The sequence below is a fragment of the Heterodontus francisci genome, chromosome 26, assembly GCF_036365525.1.
Source record: "Heterodontus francisci isolate sHetFra1 chromosome 26, sHetFra1.hap1, whole genome shotgun sequence".
Taxonomy (NCBI): Eukaryota; Metazoa; Chordata; class Chondrichthyes; order Heterodontiformes; family Heterodontidae; genus Heterodontus; species Heterodontus francisci.
This window is the reverse complement of record NC_090396.1, coordinates 44,282,842-44,295,345: the sequence shown is the minus strand read 5'-3', so window position 1 is coordinate 44,295,345 and position 12,504 is coordinate 44,282,842. Positions and strand designations below refer to the sequence as shown.

Sequence of the window (12,504 nt, the reverse complement as noted above, 5' to 3'; positions counted from 1 at the left end):
ACTTCCCGGAGCAAGGTAGCACTGTCCACGTCCAACCTGACCCGAGCCCGAATGCTGGACCTGGAAGAGAGACCCGACTCGACCCAAACCTGCAACGTGTCGTCTGGTTCGGGTCGGGTAGCTATGCTTTAGCTCGCCTAGCTGCCAGAGAAGCCACGATGGACACACAGAGGCAAATTTCAGATAACCTGTGTGTGTTTGTGTATTTGTGTGTAGCTATATAGCACTGCAGTGCTAAACCCCCCAAAACACAAATTATTCCTACAGTCAAAAATCGCTTCATCTTATTCACACCCTTTGCTCATTTTCCACTCTGATCTTACCATTCTCCTGAAGGCTGATGTCTATTTGGAATGCAGGAAGCAACAATGGTGATGACTGGACAATGGAGACTTGACATAAAGTGCTTGATTCATTGCAATTTTCGTATATTATGAGATTGACTGTTATAAACACTCAAGTGAATCCCCTTGTGCAACTAAAAGTCTTCCACTTCCACTTTCTATTACTCCTATCTGGTGCAACTGTGGCTTCAGCAGAGCTGGAAGCAAGCTGCTCGATGTCTGCTCTGAAGCTGAGATGCCCACAACACACATCCTCTGGGTTTTGGAGCCTGGAAGGGCCCTGCCAAGGATTGCCCCACCTGCACCAGTGCGGAGGAAGGCTCAGTCATCAGGGCAGGAGGCAGCACGGGACTCTGTCTGAGGGCTAGGGGTGAGAAGTGGGAACGCCTTGAACAGCGTCCCCACTTCCATGTGCCATTTCTCCATTTTCCCTCTCCTGGCTCACACTCACTTCCTTGCTAGCCAGGGGCTAGCGAGCACTTTGCTGGTGCTAAATGGCCAAGGTGAGGCTTTCTTCCACCTTTTTTAAAGTTGCAGCCTTTGTGCAGGCCATTAATCAGGGCAACCATGCACTCAGTTGCCTGCTTATCTGATTGTCCATGCAGGTGCTCTCCTTGGAGGTGGACATCAGCGAAAATGCCTGAGACATCACTGTACTTCTGTTAGGACGGATTCCTCCGGTCTTTTTCAGAGGGTGTACAGTGCCTCTGAAAAGGCATGCATATTTTCTTTTGCTGTTCCAGAATAGCTCTCTTTGTGGATGACCCGAAGGCATCTGTGTCCAGCTGAGCAGAGCTTGGAGAATTCTGTACCCTCTGACAGGGACTCTCCACTGCTGTCTCCAATACCTGCTCCTGCTCACTTGTGATGCTCACCTCACCATGTGACAACAAAGCTCTCCCTAATGGAGTTCCCTCAGAGGTGTGTGTATCTGCACTGGTGGAGGGTGCATAAGTAATGTGACGGTGCTTTCAGAATCCTGCCCTCTTCTGAGGACTCCACAGCCGCCTCCTGCTCCAGCTCCTGGGTCACCCTTGAATGACCTGTGGGAGATGAAAGACATGAATTAGAACTGGCATGGAGAAAGGGTCCAATGTCAACCTTGTGCAGATGTTCACATTTCAATTAGTGGTGACAGAAATTCAGCATGAGTGATAGTTATGTGCCAAGTGGCAGTGTGATATCTTATTCTGTCACCAGGTATCAGTGAGACCCGCATCTCTCCATAGTCATTGGCCAGGGATTCCAAGACCATGCCAATCTCCAAGGCTTCCTCCACTGCAGTGGTGAGGGTAGCTATGACCAGAGGGCCACCCTCGGTTCTCAGTCTCTCCCTGGAGTTGTGCACTCTCTTCTGCAAGGAGCGAAAGCAGAGAGTTATGAGTGTGAGAAGTGGATTCTGTGGCTGAGTTAAACAGCCACTACAGAGCCCGCTTCTCTGAGAAATGGGATCCCAACTGGGTACTGGCCCATGTCCTTCCCCCACCCGCCCCAAGCTGCTGCGAGTGGGCCGGTTTCATTAGAATTCTGCCCTATGTGTCTATGTGTACTTAACCGGTTTTCAGTAATTTACAAGAGGAGCTTTCTTTTATTGTGTTAATTAATGAGAATTTTCTTTGTATAATAGGAAGTGCAATCCATATATTCTTCACCAAAGATATGCTGCTTCTAAGTGTTTCTATTGCTTACACAGGTGAGATCCTCCTACAAGCCATATAAATCCGATATTAGACAATATCCAGGCTTGGGCTGATAAGTGGCAAGTAACATTCGCGCTACACAAGTGCCAGGCAATGACCGTCTCCAACAAGAGAGAATCTAACCATCTCCCCTTGACATTCAACGGCATTACCGTCCCTGAATCCCCCACTATCAACATCCTAGGGGCTACCATTGACCAGAAACTGAACTGGAGTAGCCATATAAATACCGTGGCTACAAGAGCAGGTCAGAGGCTAGGAATCCTGAGGCGAGTAGCTCACCTCCTGACTCCCCAAAGCCTGTCCACCATCTACAAGGCACAAGTCAGGAGTGTGATGGAATACTCTCCACTTGCCTGGATGGGTGCAGCTCCAACAACACTCAAGAAGCTCGACACCATCCAGGACAAAGCAGCCCGCTTGATTGGCACCCCATCTACAAACATTCACTCCCTCCACCACCGATGCACAGTGGCAGCAGTGTGTACCATCTACAAGATGCACTGCAGCAATGCACCAAGGCTCCTTAGACAACACCTTCCAAACCCGCGACCTCTACCAACTAGAAGGACAAGGGCAGCAAATGCATGGGAACCCCACCACCTGCAAGTTCCCCTCCAAGTCACACACCATCCCGACTTGGAACTATATCGCTGTTCCTTCACTGTCGCTGGGACAATATCCTGGAACTCCCTTCCTAAAAGCACTGTGGGTGTACCTACCTCACATGGACTGCAGCAGTTCAAGAAGGCAGCTCACCACCACCTTCTCAAGGGCAATTTGGGATGGGCAATAAATACTGGCCTGGCCAGCGACGCCCACATCCCATGAATGAATTTTAAAAAAATTAGAGTTTGTGTCGATACTAGATTTCTCTTGTCAAAAATGGATTTTTATTCTTAATTGCTTAAATTCAATTTTTTTGTATGACTTGCATCTAAATAATTCCCAAGATACCTTTTTTCAAAATGTTCTTTCATACAGAATGAAATACATTATTTTTTTTCAATCTTCAATATTGTGGAGAAGTTATACCTGCTAAAACTAAAAAAAAATCAAATTTGAAGGATCATTTTTCTGTTAAAATTTTATAGATTACAAATGTTTGGTTCCTGTTCGTTGTAAAACATCACCATATGCCTGGCAAAAGGGTGGCTCGAGCTAACATCTACCATCATGTTGCATAACCAGCCTCTGGAGAATACATATTCTCAGCTCTGCACTTCTCATGATTGGTATTGCCATGATCTGAAATGACATGGATCTAGCCTGCATTATACATAGTCATTACAATACATTAAGGAGGCCATTCGGCCCACTGAGTCCATGCTGGCTCTCTAGAACAATGCAATCAGTCCCATTCCCCTGCTCGATACCCAACTGCCCATTCAATTTCCTTTTGGAATCATTAATTGTTTCTGCTTCTACCACCCTCCTAGGCAGCGAGTTTGAGACCATTACCATCCGCTGCGTTAAAAAAGTTCTTCCTCACATCCCCCTTGCATCTCTTGCCCAAAACCTTAAATCTGTGTCCCATAGTCCTTGTACCATCATTTAGTTGTTAATTTGCTAGCTGGCTCTTTTGTGGTACAGCTAATAGACTGACAGAGTTTAAATTGAGGAAGCTGAATGATAAAATTATTTGTACTTCAGAGTTTAGATAAGGGATCAGGCAGAGATTGAGTCAGTGAAAATGTTGATTTCTTTCTTTTCTAGGTCTTGAGCTAACCTTTTTTAGTGGGGTCTATGGCACCTGTTTGGGGGCAACAAATCACTTTGGGGATGAAGCCAAAAGTCTGATTGGTTTATCTGGCATCTTCATTGGTGTTGGAGAAGTCATAGGTTTGTGGTCATTTGCAGTTGCATTCACTTATTAAACATTGAAATCTGCTTTCATTAAATAGGATTGCATTTACTTTGTTTTTGTTTTATTTCTAGGTGGTGCAACTTTTGGTTTATTGAATAAATTCCTGAGCAAATATCTTGGCATTGGCAGAAACCCTGTAGTGCTTTTAGGTTTATTAAGTCACGTTATAGCTTTCTATCTGATATTCTTAAATGTGCCAGGGGATGCACCAATTGTTCCTGATGAAGGAACTAATCGCGTTTCTTATTTAATTCCAAGGTTAGTCATATATTTTGATTGCTTCTGGTTAATTTAAATGCAGAAAAAATAATCTAGACTTGTGGCGAGGGCATTAATCCATTTAGGCTACTAATTTTTTTGAGGAATGTTACTAAAATTACAATGAAGTGAAGGTGGGGATAAACTTTAAATTCAACCTGTTGGATTGTCATTCAATTTGATTTTCAGTGACTACTCATTGGACCAGGTCTCCTGTTCTAATATGAAGGATATGATGAGAACCCTTGCTTTTTGGATTCCTTTTCCTGACTGTTTACCAGAAATGGACTGGCTTCTTAGTAGTTTTTAAAACTTGTTTGTATGTATGGGACCAAACTAGTTGAAAAACAATTATCAGCAGTCGAGTTATTTTATCTATCTGGTATAGAATGTTCCTTTCTCTGACCACTTGCTGCTGAATAGTTATGCAGAGATCAAAAGGAAAACTTTGGTTTTAATGAAAGTTTAATAAGGAAATGAAGTAGAATTTAAAGGCTACTGTCTGTTTTTCTAACCATTCACTTTTTGAATTCATGAGTAATTATACTAACAAAAGTTAATTTTCGGCCCCATTTTTAAACAGTTTCTATAACTGCAGTGTTTGCAGATACCAAAGCAAGTCTGTGGAAGGATTTTTTTTTTAAGAAAAGTATTCTGTTTGGAGTGCTGTCTTATTTTGACAATAGTTGATCAGTGAATGCTTTCCAGAATGAGCTGCTGACTGTCGTTTTACCTTGCCTTTTCCCACCTACAAAACAGCACTTAAAATTTCTACAGAATTAAAATGATAAATACGTACCTGAGTTTTTATGTTTCTGTCCATGAATTTTCCAGATCATAATTTGCCTTTTTGCTCCACAGCAAAACTATCGCTATGGCTTGCAGTTTCCTTCTGGGACTAGGTGACAGCTGTTTCAACACACAACTCCTCAGTATTTTGGGATTTATGTATTCCCAAGAAAGTGCTCCTGCATTTGCTGTCTTCAAGTTTGTGCAAGTAAGAATAAAAACCTTTCTCGTGCATGCTCATGTCTCAAAGGCGACTCATAAACAGTTATATAAAATGAATTTTAATTTACAATATTTTAGCAGCATAAAGAATGGTTCAATATTCAACATGGCCATTAAAGAACTTGTTTATTCTGTACATTCAAATTTCGACTTGGCATTGCACTCACTGAATGTTAATTTTTTTCCCCCATTCCCACCCAGTCTATCTGTGCAGCAATTGCATTTGGCTACAGCAATTATCTACTGCTCCAGTGGCAGCTGCTTATCCTTGGTGTGGCTGGATTCTTTGGCACAATCTCTTTCATTCTAGTGGAGTGGAAGGCAGAAACAAATTCTCGTGGTTTCAGTTATGATCGTATTTAATCAAGAAACCAGCTTTTAAATGACCCAATGGAATGTAACTTTGTAAATTTTAGATTTATTCTTAAATACCAATTTTACTAACTTCTTTGAGAATTTTAATTTTGTTGTGTGAAAAATGTTCCTAAAAACATTTTTTAAACAGATCAGTGCGGCAGAAAGTTATAACGGGAAGAAATATAATAAAGCCAATAAAATAAGCTAACCTGAAGCCGGCCACTGAAGGGCTAGTCGGATATATTTGCCAAATATTTCAGCTGCAACAAAATTAAAATTCTGCACTTCTAGAAATATACTGAACAAACTAAATCTGAGTATTCTAAACTATTGAATACTCTGAATTGAAATACCGCTTTAAGCATTTTCCAGCTAGTATTGCAGAGCATTATTTCAGTTCCAAATTGTAGTTGGCAAATCTTGTTTGATACATCACAATTAATTTCATGAAAGTGGAATATGCTTTTATTCATGCCTTACAGACCTTTAAGAAATTTCCAGTATTTTTGAATGAGAATCAAGTGACTTGTTTTTGAAGTGAAAAAGAATCATTGTTAGAAAGTTTCCATTTCATCAAATGGTGTTTCACAATGTCAGTTGTATTGTTTCTTCTAAATATATATTGTGATGGTAGGTACTATGTCAGGAGTACCAACTATCTCAAGCATAATATGTCAAATAATTTCAACACTATTTACAATTACTCACATTTATTGTCCAGGCATTTTTATATCTAATATTTTACATACTGCAAAACTAAATATTTTTACGTGGCAAATATTTCCAATTGTGATTCGTTTATTCTGTCTCATAAATGCATGTTTTGCACAAGTAATTCCAGTGTGATCCTTTAATTGGCAATATACCCTTTTCATGGTTACTAATGATCGTGACTGGAATTGAAATGATTTAGCTGCAAAAATGATCAGTTTTGCCATGTGTTTGTGGTGTACCTTCAAATGTTCAGTAGGTACAAGTTGTCAGCAGCCGAGTTATTTTATCTATCTGGTATAGAATGTTCCTTTCTCTGACCACTTGCTGCTGAATAGTTATGCAGAGATCAAAAGGAAAACTTTGGTTTTAATGAAAGTTTAATAAGGAGATGAAGTAGAATTTAAAGGCTAAGGTCTTTCCTATTGTCTGTTTTTCAATTTTGAAATTAACAAAAGTTAATTTTCGGCCCCATTTTTAAACAGTTTCTATAACTGCAGTGTTTGCAGATACCAAAGCAAGTCTGTGGAAGGATTTTTTTTTTAAGAAAAGTATTCTGTTTGGAGTGCTGCCTTATTTTGACAATAGTTGATCAGTGAATGCTTTCCAGAATGAGCTGCTGACTGTAGTTAAAACTAGTTCAGAATCCTTATCAGTTTGTCTGCAGCTACTGTGTAGAAGGTACCAGCTACTCTCACATTACTGTTGGTTTTACAGAATCCTCTTAGCTTGGAGGTAACAATTAACTTTCTCACTCTCACACTTGTAAAGGTCAGATAAATGTGAAGTGTTAGTTTGTTCCCTGGAAGCAATGTTCTAGATTGCTTGTTCGATTGTTGGTGTCATCTTCTTCCCAGAAGGTTGACTACCATGGATCTTCACCTCTGCCTGTCCTGTGTTGTCTGTACACATTCTGCATGGGTCAGCTGTATCCAGTCCATTATATCTGTCATCCATTTTCTTCTCCGCTTCCCCCTCCTACGTTTTCAATGGATCTATCCTTCCAATAATTCTCTCTGCATACCTTCTGCACTAATGATGTGACCGAGGTATTGGATCTTTCTCTCTTTGATATGCACTAATTTCCTCTTTTCTCCAGCCATTTCCAGCACTTTCTCATTGGATCTAGACTGTAGACTCCCTGAAGTTATTTCTTCCTGATATGTACAGGAACAGGCCAATTTTTTTTTTCAAATTGGTTAAAGATAAAGGGAAACATCACTGCCATCTAATTGGGTCTGAAAAGATCTGTTATCCTTTTAAGAATACTCTAGATTCTGTTCACCTAACATCTGCAAATAGATACCTAATATGTTTTCTACTTACACAGCAGATACTGATTACTCTAAATAGATTGTTAGTATTGTTTATAACAAGATCATAATGCTGCATTGCTGGAACATGTAGCACCTATCTAAACTGAAGTGTGTATAACTGGCATTTGACATCATGTAGAATAATCAACATGTGAATGTTTCCATTTTAATCACTGGCCAGAACTTGCTGAGATTAATATATTCTGATTTTCTTTTTGTATTTTAACCAATTGTTATTTGCTTTATGACATTAAATGGTGTTAATATGATGTTTGTCACAAGTGGAAAGCATTCAAATGAAAATAGATTTTTAGAGGGATGTCTTTTTCTCACCTTTCTTGTACTCTGTGGATGGAATAATAAATACAAATTAGTCATGAGCATTAAGTATAAGTTAAAGCTGTTGGACATTGTTTTTGTTGGTATCAATGCAGCACTTGTACATTATTTGTCAAGAGCATTGACTAGCTGTCGTGACAGAAGATGGCCTGTAGATTGATGGAAGCCTGGAACCTTGAATTGAATCCACATAGTTGGTTGAATCTACTTTGACTAGATTTGTGCACTGTCTCCATAACTGCAGAATGGAGGCTGATTAAGCTATTTTCTCTCTTCTGCGAGTGCTTCAGATAAGAGCAATAGTCATGGTTTATTGGTAGGACTCTTGCCTCTGAATCAGTTGGTTGCAACTTCATGCCTCCTGTCAGAGACTTGGGCACAAAATCTGAGAGAGTGCTGCACCGTCAGAGGTGCTGCCTTTCAGATGAGGCTTTATACCAAGGCCCTGTCTGCCCTTTCAGGTGGATGTAAACAATCCCGTAGCATTATGTCCGAGAAGTGCAGTGGAGTTCTCCAGGTGTATTGACCAATATTTACCCCTCAAACCAACATCAACAAAAGCAAATTATCTGGTTGTTACCGCATTGCTGTTTGTGGAACCTTGCTGTGTGCAAATTGGCTGCTGTGTTTCCTACATTGCAACAGTGATTACACTTCAAGTCTACTTCATTGGCTGTAAAACACTTTAACATGTTATAGGATCATGAAAGATTCTATATAAATTCAAGTTTAACTACTTTTTCAAGCTGTAGGGATTGACACTGGTCACCATTGTCAGTGGTTCACCCAGGTTTTTGATGACCAGTCTTTTTAATTGTTAGAGTTTTAATTTGGGTTGTATATTGCGCAGTTATAGCATCCTTAGGCTTTCATATTGGATGATCACTGGACTAATTAAAAAAAAGAAGATAAAGGAGGGAAATTTCTGCTGTTTTCATTTTTCAATTCCTTACTTAGTGTGGTGCATTGTCAAAATAGTGTCAAATTGAGTCAGTGTTCATTTTTTACATTTTCAGTCTTATAAATCTTTCATTAATTTTAGAAGGAACAGTATCTTCTAAATTTGAAACCACTGTTTTAAAACTTCATTCCGTTGTTAGCTTTCTTTAGAGTTTGAAAAATTAACTCAACTGGCAGTTGAGTATACGCATGGGGCAACTTTTGAAACAAAGATATTGAAGTTGTAGCATGCCTTATTACTTCTCTCAAAAGACCCATTGCAATCCACTGTGTAGGCAAACATAAAGATTCCACAAATTGCAGTGACTTGAATGTATGGTTATTTTACTTTTTTGTCGATTATTGAAGGAGGGCATTGGGAGAATTCCCTCCTCTTGAATAGTGCTGTGGAATCTTAATTTCCTGACCCACTAAAACAGGCATAAAGCCCTGGTTTGACGTCTCATCCAGCACCTCCTCGATACTACCTTGTAGTGTCAGCCCAGATTATGCCCTTGAATTTCCTCCATATTTGCATCCAGAGATAAATATGTGCTTCGTGTGCATGAATGATGGTTGGATGGGTTGAAACTTTAATTTTTGTACTTTAATGAAGGAATATATGAAGTGAAATCAGCGCTTTCCTTAGGCCCTGATTGCTCATGCTAATTTATGTCCATTTTTACATTTGGGCACATTTTAATGAGATTGCCAAAAAATTTGAGTGTAACGTGACATCGGGAGAATGGACGCAGATTGTGTCCACTGAGGAAATTCCAGGCCTGTGTTGAAGGCCTGAACTGGAGCTTGAACCTATGACTGTGCAAATGTGTTAATTAATTGAGCTTAAGCTGACCTGTTTATTGTAGATGTGCTATTGTAGTCACTACATGGAGCATGGAACAATTCAGTGCAGCTGTATTTAAAGGTCCTATAACCCCAACAACCTTCCCAATATAGCTTTACCAATCCAAAGTGTCTACTTGAGACTGATCTCAAATTGGATTGTTGACAGTTACAGAATTGACGGAAGCTCAGGAGCCTGTCTTTTTAACATGTCTTGTTTTCTGCTTGTTTAGTTTATCTTGCATTAAATTAAAATACCAGACTTCTGTTTGCTTTGGTATTGGACTAGAAATGTACTTATTCTGCACACCTCGTCAGGTGAGTTTAATTTTGAGTAAAGACCGGGAATGCTTGTGGGGGGGTGAAATGCATTGACAAGTTCTTTTCACAAGTAGGGCTCACACTGGATTTGATCTAATGAGGGAAAATGGCTATGTACTTTGCTTCACGTTGAAGATCTTGAAAATGGAGCTAATTTTCCCCAGTTGAACCAAGGACATTTACAATACAAACTGCTCCTGACAGTATATATTAGTTTAGGAAAGTTGCTTGGTATTTAAAATCCTGCTGCTCATCTAAGACCAGTATCTTTATACTATAAGACTCTGATTTGTCATATTTTCTCTCAATGATATCTGGAGAATGTTAGTATGTACTTTGAGATTTTATAGCAACTTAAAATTTGTACTACATTGCACATTATGTTGTAATTTATTTCTTTTGACTGCGATGTCTTTCTACTGGTCTATTGTCAAGCCTTCGTCAAAAATTAACTTAGTATTTCAAACTAAATCAGGCCACAAAGACTTAAAGTTTGTTTTGAAAAATGTTTCTTGGTATGTGGGCTGTATACACAACCATTCAACAGCAAACCTCCATCTAACAGTCCGTGGGTAACATTGTGGCATTTGGTATCAAAAGTGTGCAATATTTACATATATTTTATGTAATAAAGTCATTTGAATGTTTCAAGTTGTTGTGTGTCTTTTTTCTCAAAGCTTAAAATAAATTTTTAATTGTAATAAACTTATATTGTCCAAGCCAGGAAACTTTTAATCCACTAAAATATAAACTGTGTTATATTTGTCAACTAACCAAATTCTTAATCGCACAATAGTCCAGTTTACACTTGTATATTAATTGGCTTCTAATACACTGCACAGGTAAAATGAATTCAGAAAGACAAAAAATTGATTGAAAATAAAGCTCCATAATACAAATCTTTTTTGATGTTTCCAACTTTGTTGGGGAAGGATAGGGAAACTAGACCAAAGCCAGAATGCGGAGAAATCAGAAAAGTAATCAGACACAAACAGCACTTTGTGAACAACTGGCAACAGCTCTTCAGGCTATAGTGAAGATTGGTCTATTCCAAAACATTGTATTATAGACAGCAAAAAGGAACACTTTTTAGTTTCTTAAAGAACTTGTAATTAGTATTGGAACTATGCTCTTGTTACGGCCAGGTGGTAAAGGATGTGGGTTGTTACCACTGTTCAACTCCCAACTGATCGCATCAAGTGTTTTTGTTAATAGGGTTTTAACCCCTCTGTGTTTTATTTGTCAAATAAACAGCTACAGGTTTTCTTGTAGGTTTAAAACAGAAGATTAACTATTTATTGAGTAATAACCATTCCCGAAATTGTCACAACCGCATCCAAACATGCATTCACACACATACCCAAGAAGAGATAGAGAGAGGGCAAAAGAAGTAAGTGGTTTGAAGTGAGGTAAATGTTCGCGGTTCACGTTAAACGTGTTGAATCATCTTGGAGGTCAATTTCTCTTTTAAAGTTGCAGGCCTGGGTTGTTTGTAGATTTTTCTGTTGGTTGAGATTTCAGTCTGGAGACGATCACTTCCAGTTCTCTGCTACACAAGTTGAAGTGTAGAATTCACACCACGCACCTACTTTGGCTTTTGCGGGAGATCTCAGCTCTCGGCTGGACAGGCTTTTGGGGATGTTGCTCTGATCTCTCGCTCTCTTTCCAGAGAACTTTTTAAGGTAAAAATGTTGTCTCTGTTGGGAGACACTGAGCCCCCTCCCTTTGATGTGGGTACTTCACACTTCCTTTGAAACCATTCAATTCAAAAATGTCTTGATGGGTGTAATTGACACCTCTTAGCTGGAATGTATCCTTTTTGTCCTTATCAGACAGTAAGACTGTTTGAATATACAGGGCCAGGTCATTTGACCTTTGGTGGCCATTTTGCAACACATTATCCACTTTTTTAAAGGAAATGTCAATTTTTATAACCCTTCAGTTTGGGTTCTGTATTTCAGTTGCTGCACGTCACAGGAGCGTGACACTGCTAATTATTCAAATAAAAATCATATATAAAATGAGATGAAATGGATATCACTTAAACATTTTAATAACTTTTATTTAGTCCCACAAACAAATGTTGTGAGGCATTGATGATGGACTTAGATGGACTCTGTATTCTGTCAACTTGCTTCACTTTCTTTCTGCTCCCTCATCCCTCTATCTTCACCTATCTGGACACTGTTTATACTCCAGATCTGAAAGTTAAGCCAGTTGGCTCATATACCATCATTCATGGATAAGGTGCAATCAAACCAAATTAGAGGACATGGGTGAAATGGATAATCTTGCCACTGAAGAGGTCATAAACTCGATGTCCTAGAAGCTAATACTACTGTCTTGCGTGAGATCAACTCAACCACACTGTTGATAAGGACATGGTTGTATAAACTTTGGAAACGTTGCTAGCCACCAGCCCATAGACGCAAATCTATTCAAATGCTATTAACTTGTCAGATGTCGAAGGGCTTTAACCTTAGACTAACCAGTTC

The 12,504-nt window shown here is 39.3% G+C and overlaps 1 protein-coding gene across 1 annotated transcript in view; it reads left to right on the top strand.

The window, feature by feature from the left end:
* The window catches only part of mfsd11 (major facilitator superfamily domain containing 11), a 52,764-nt gene extending 42,125 nt beyond the window's left edge, over positions 1 to 10,639 (top strand). Inside the window, exons 9-13 of the mRNA XM_068058124.1 lie at positions 1,972 to 2,037; positions 3,761 to 3,886; positions 3,983 to 4,169; positions 5,031 to 5,166; positions 5,382 to 10,639. Coding sequence (XP_067914225.1) covers positions 1,972 to 2,037; positions 3,761 to 3,886; positions 3,983 to 4,169; positions 5,031 to 5,166; positions 5,382 to 5,543 — 677 coding nt within the window. The 3' untranslated portion in view covers positions 5,544 to 10,639. The remainder of the gene's footprint in view (positions 1 to 1,971; positions 2,038 to 3,760; positions 3,887 to 3,982; positions 4,170 to 5,030; positions 5,167 to 5,381) is intronic.
* Positions 10,640 to 12,504: the final 1,865 nt, after the last annotated feature.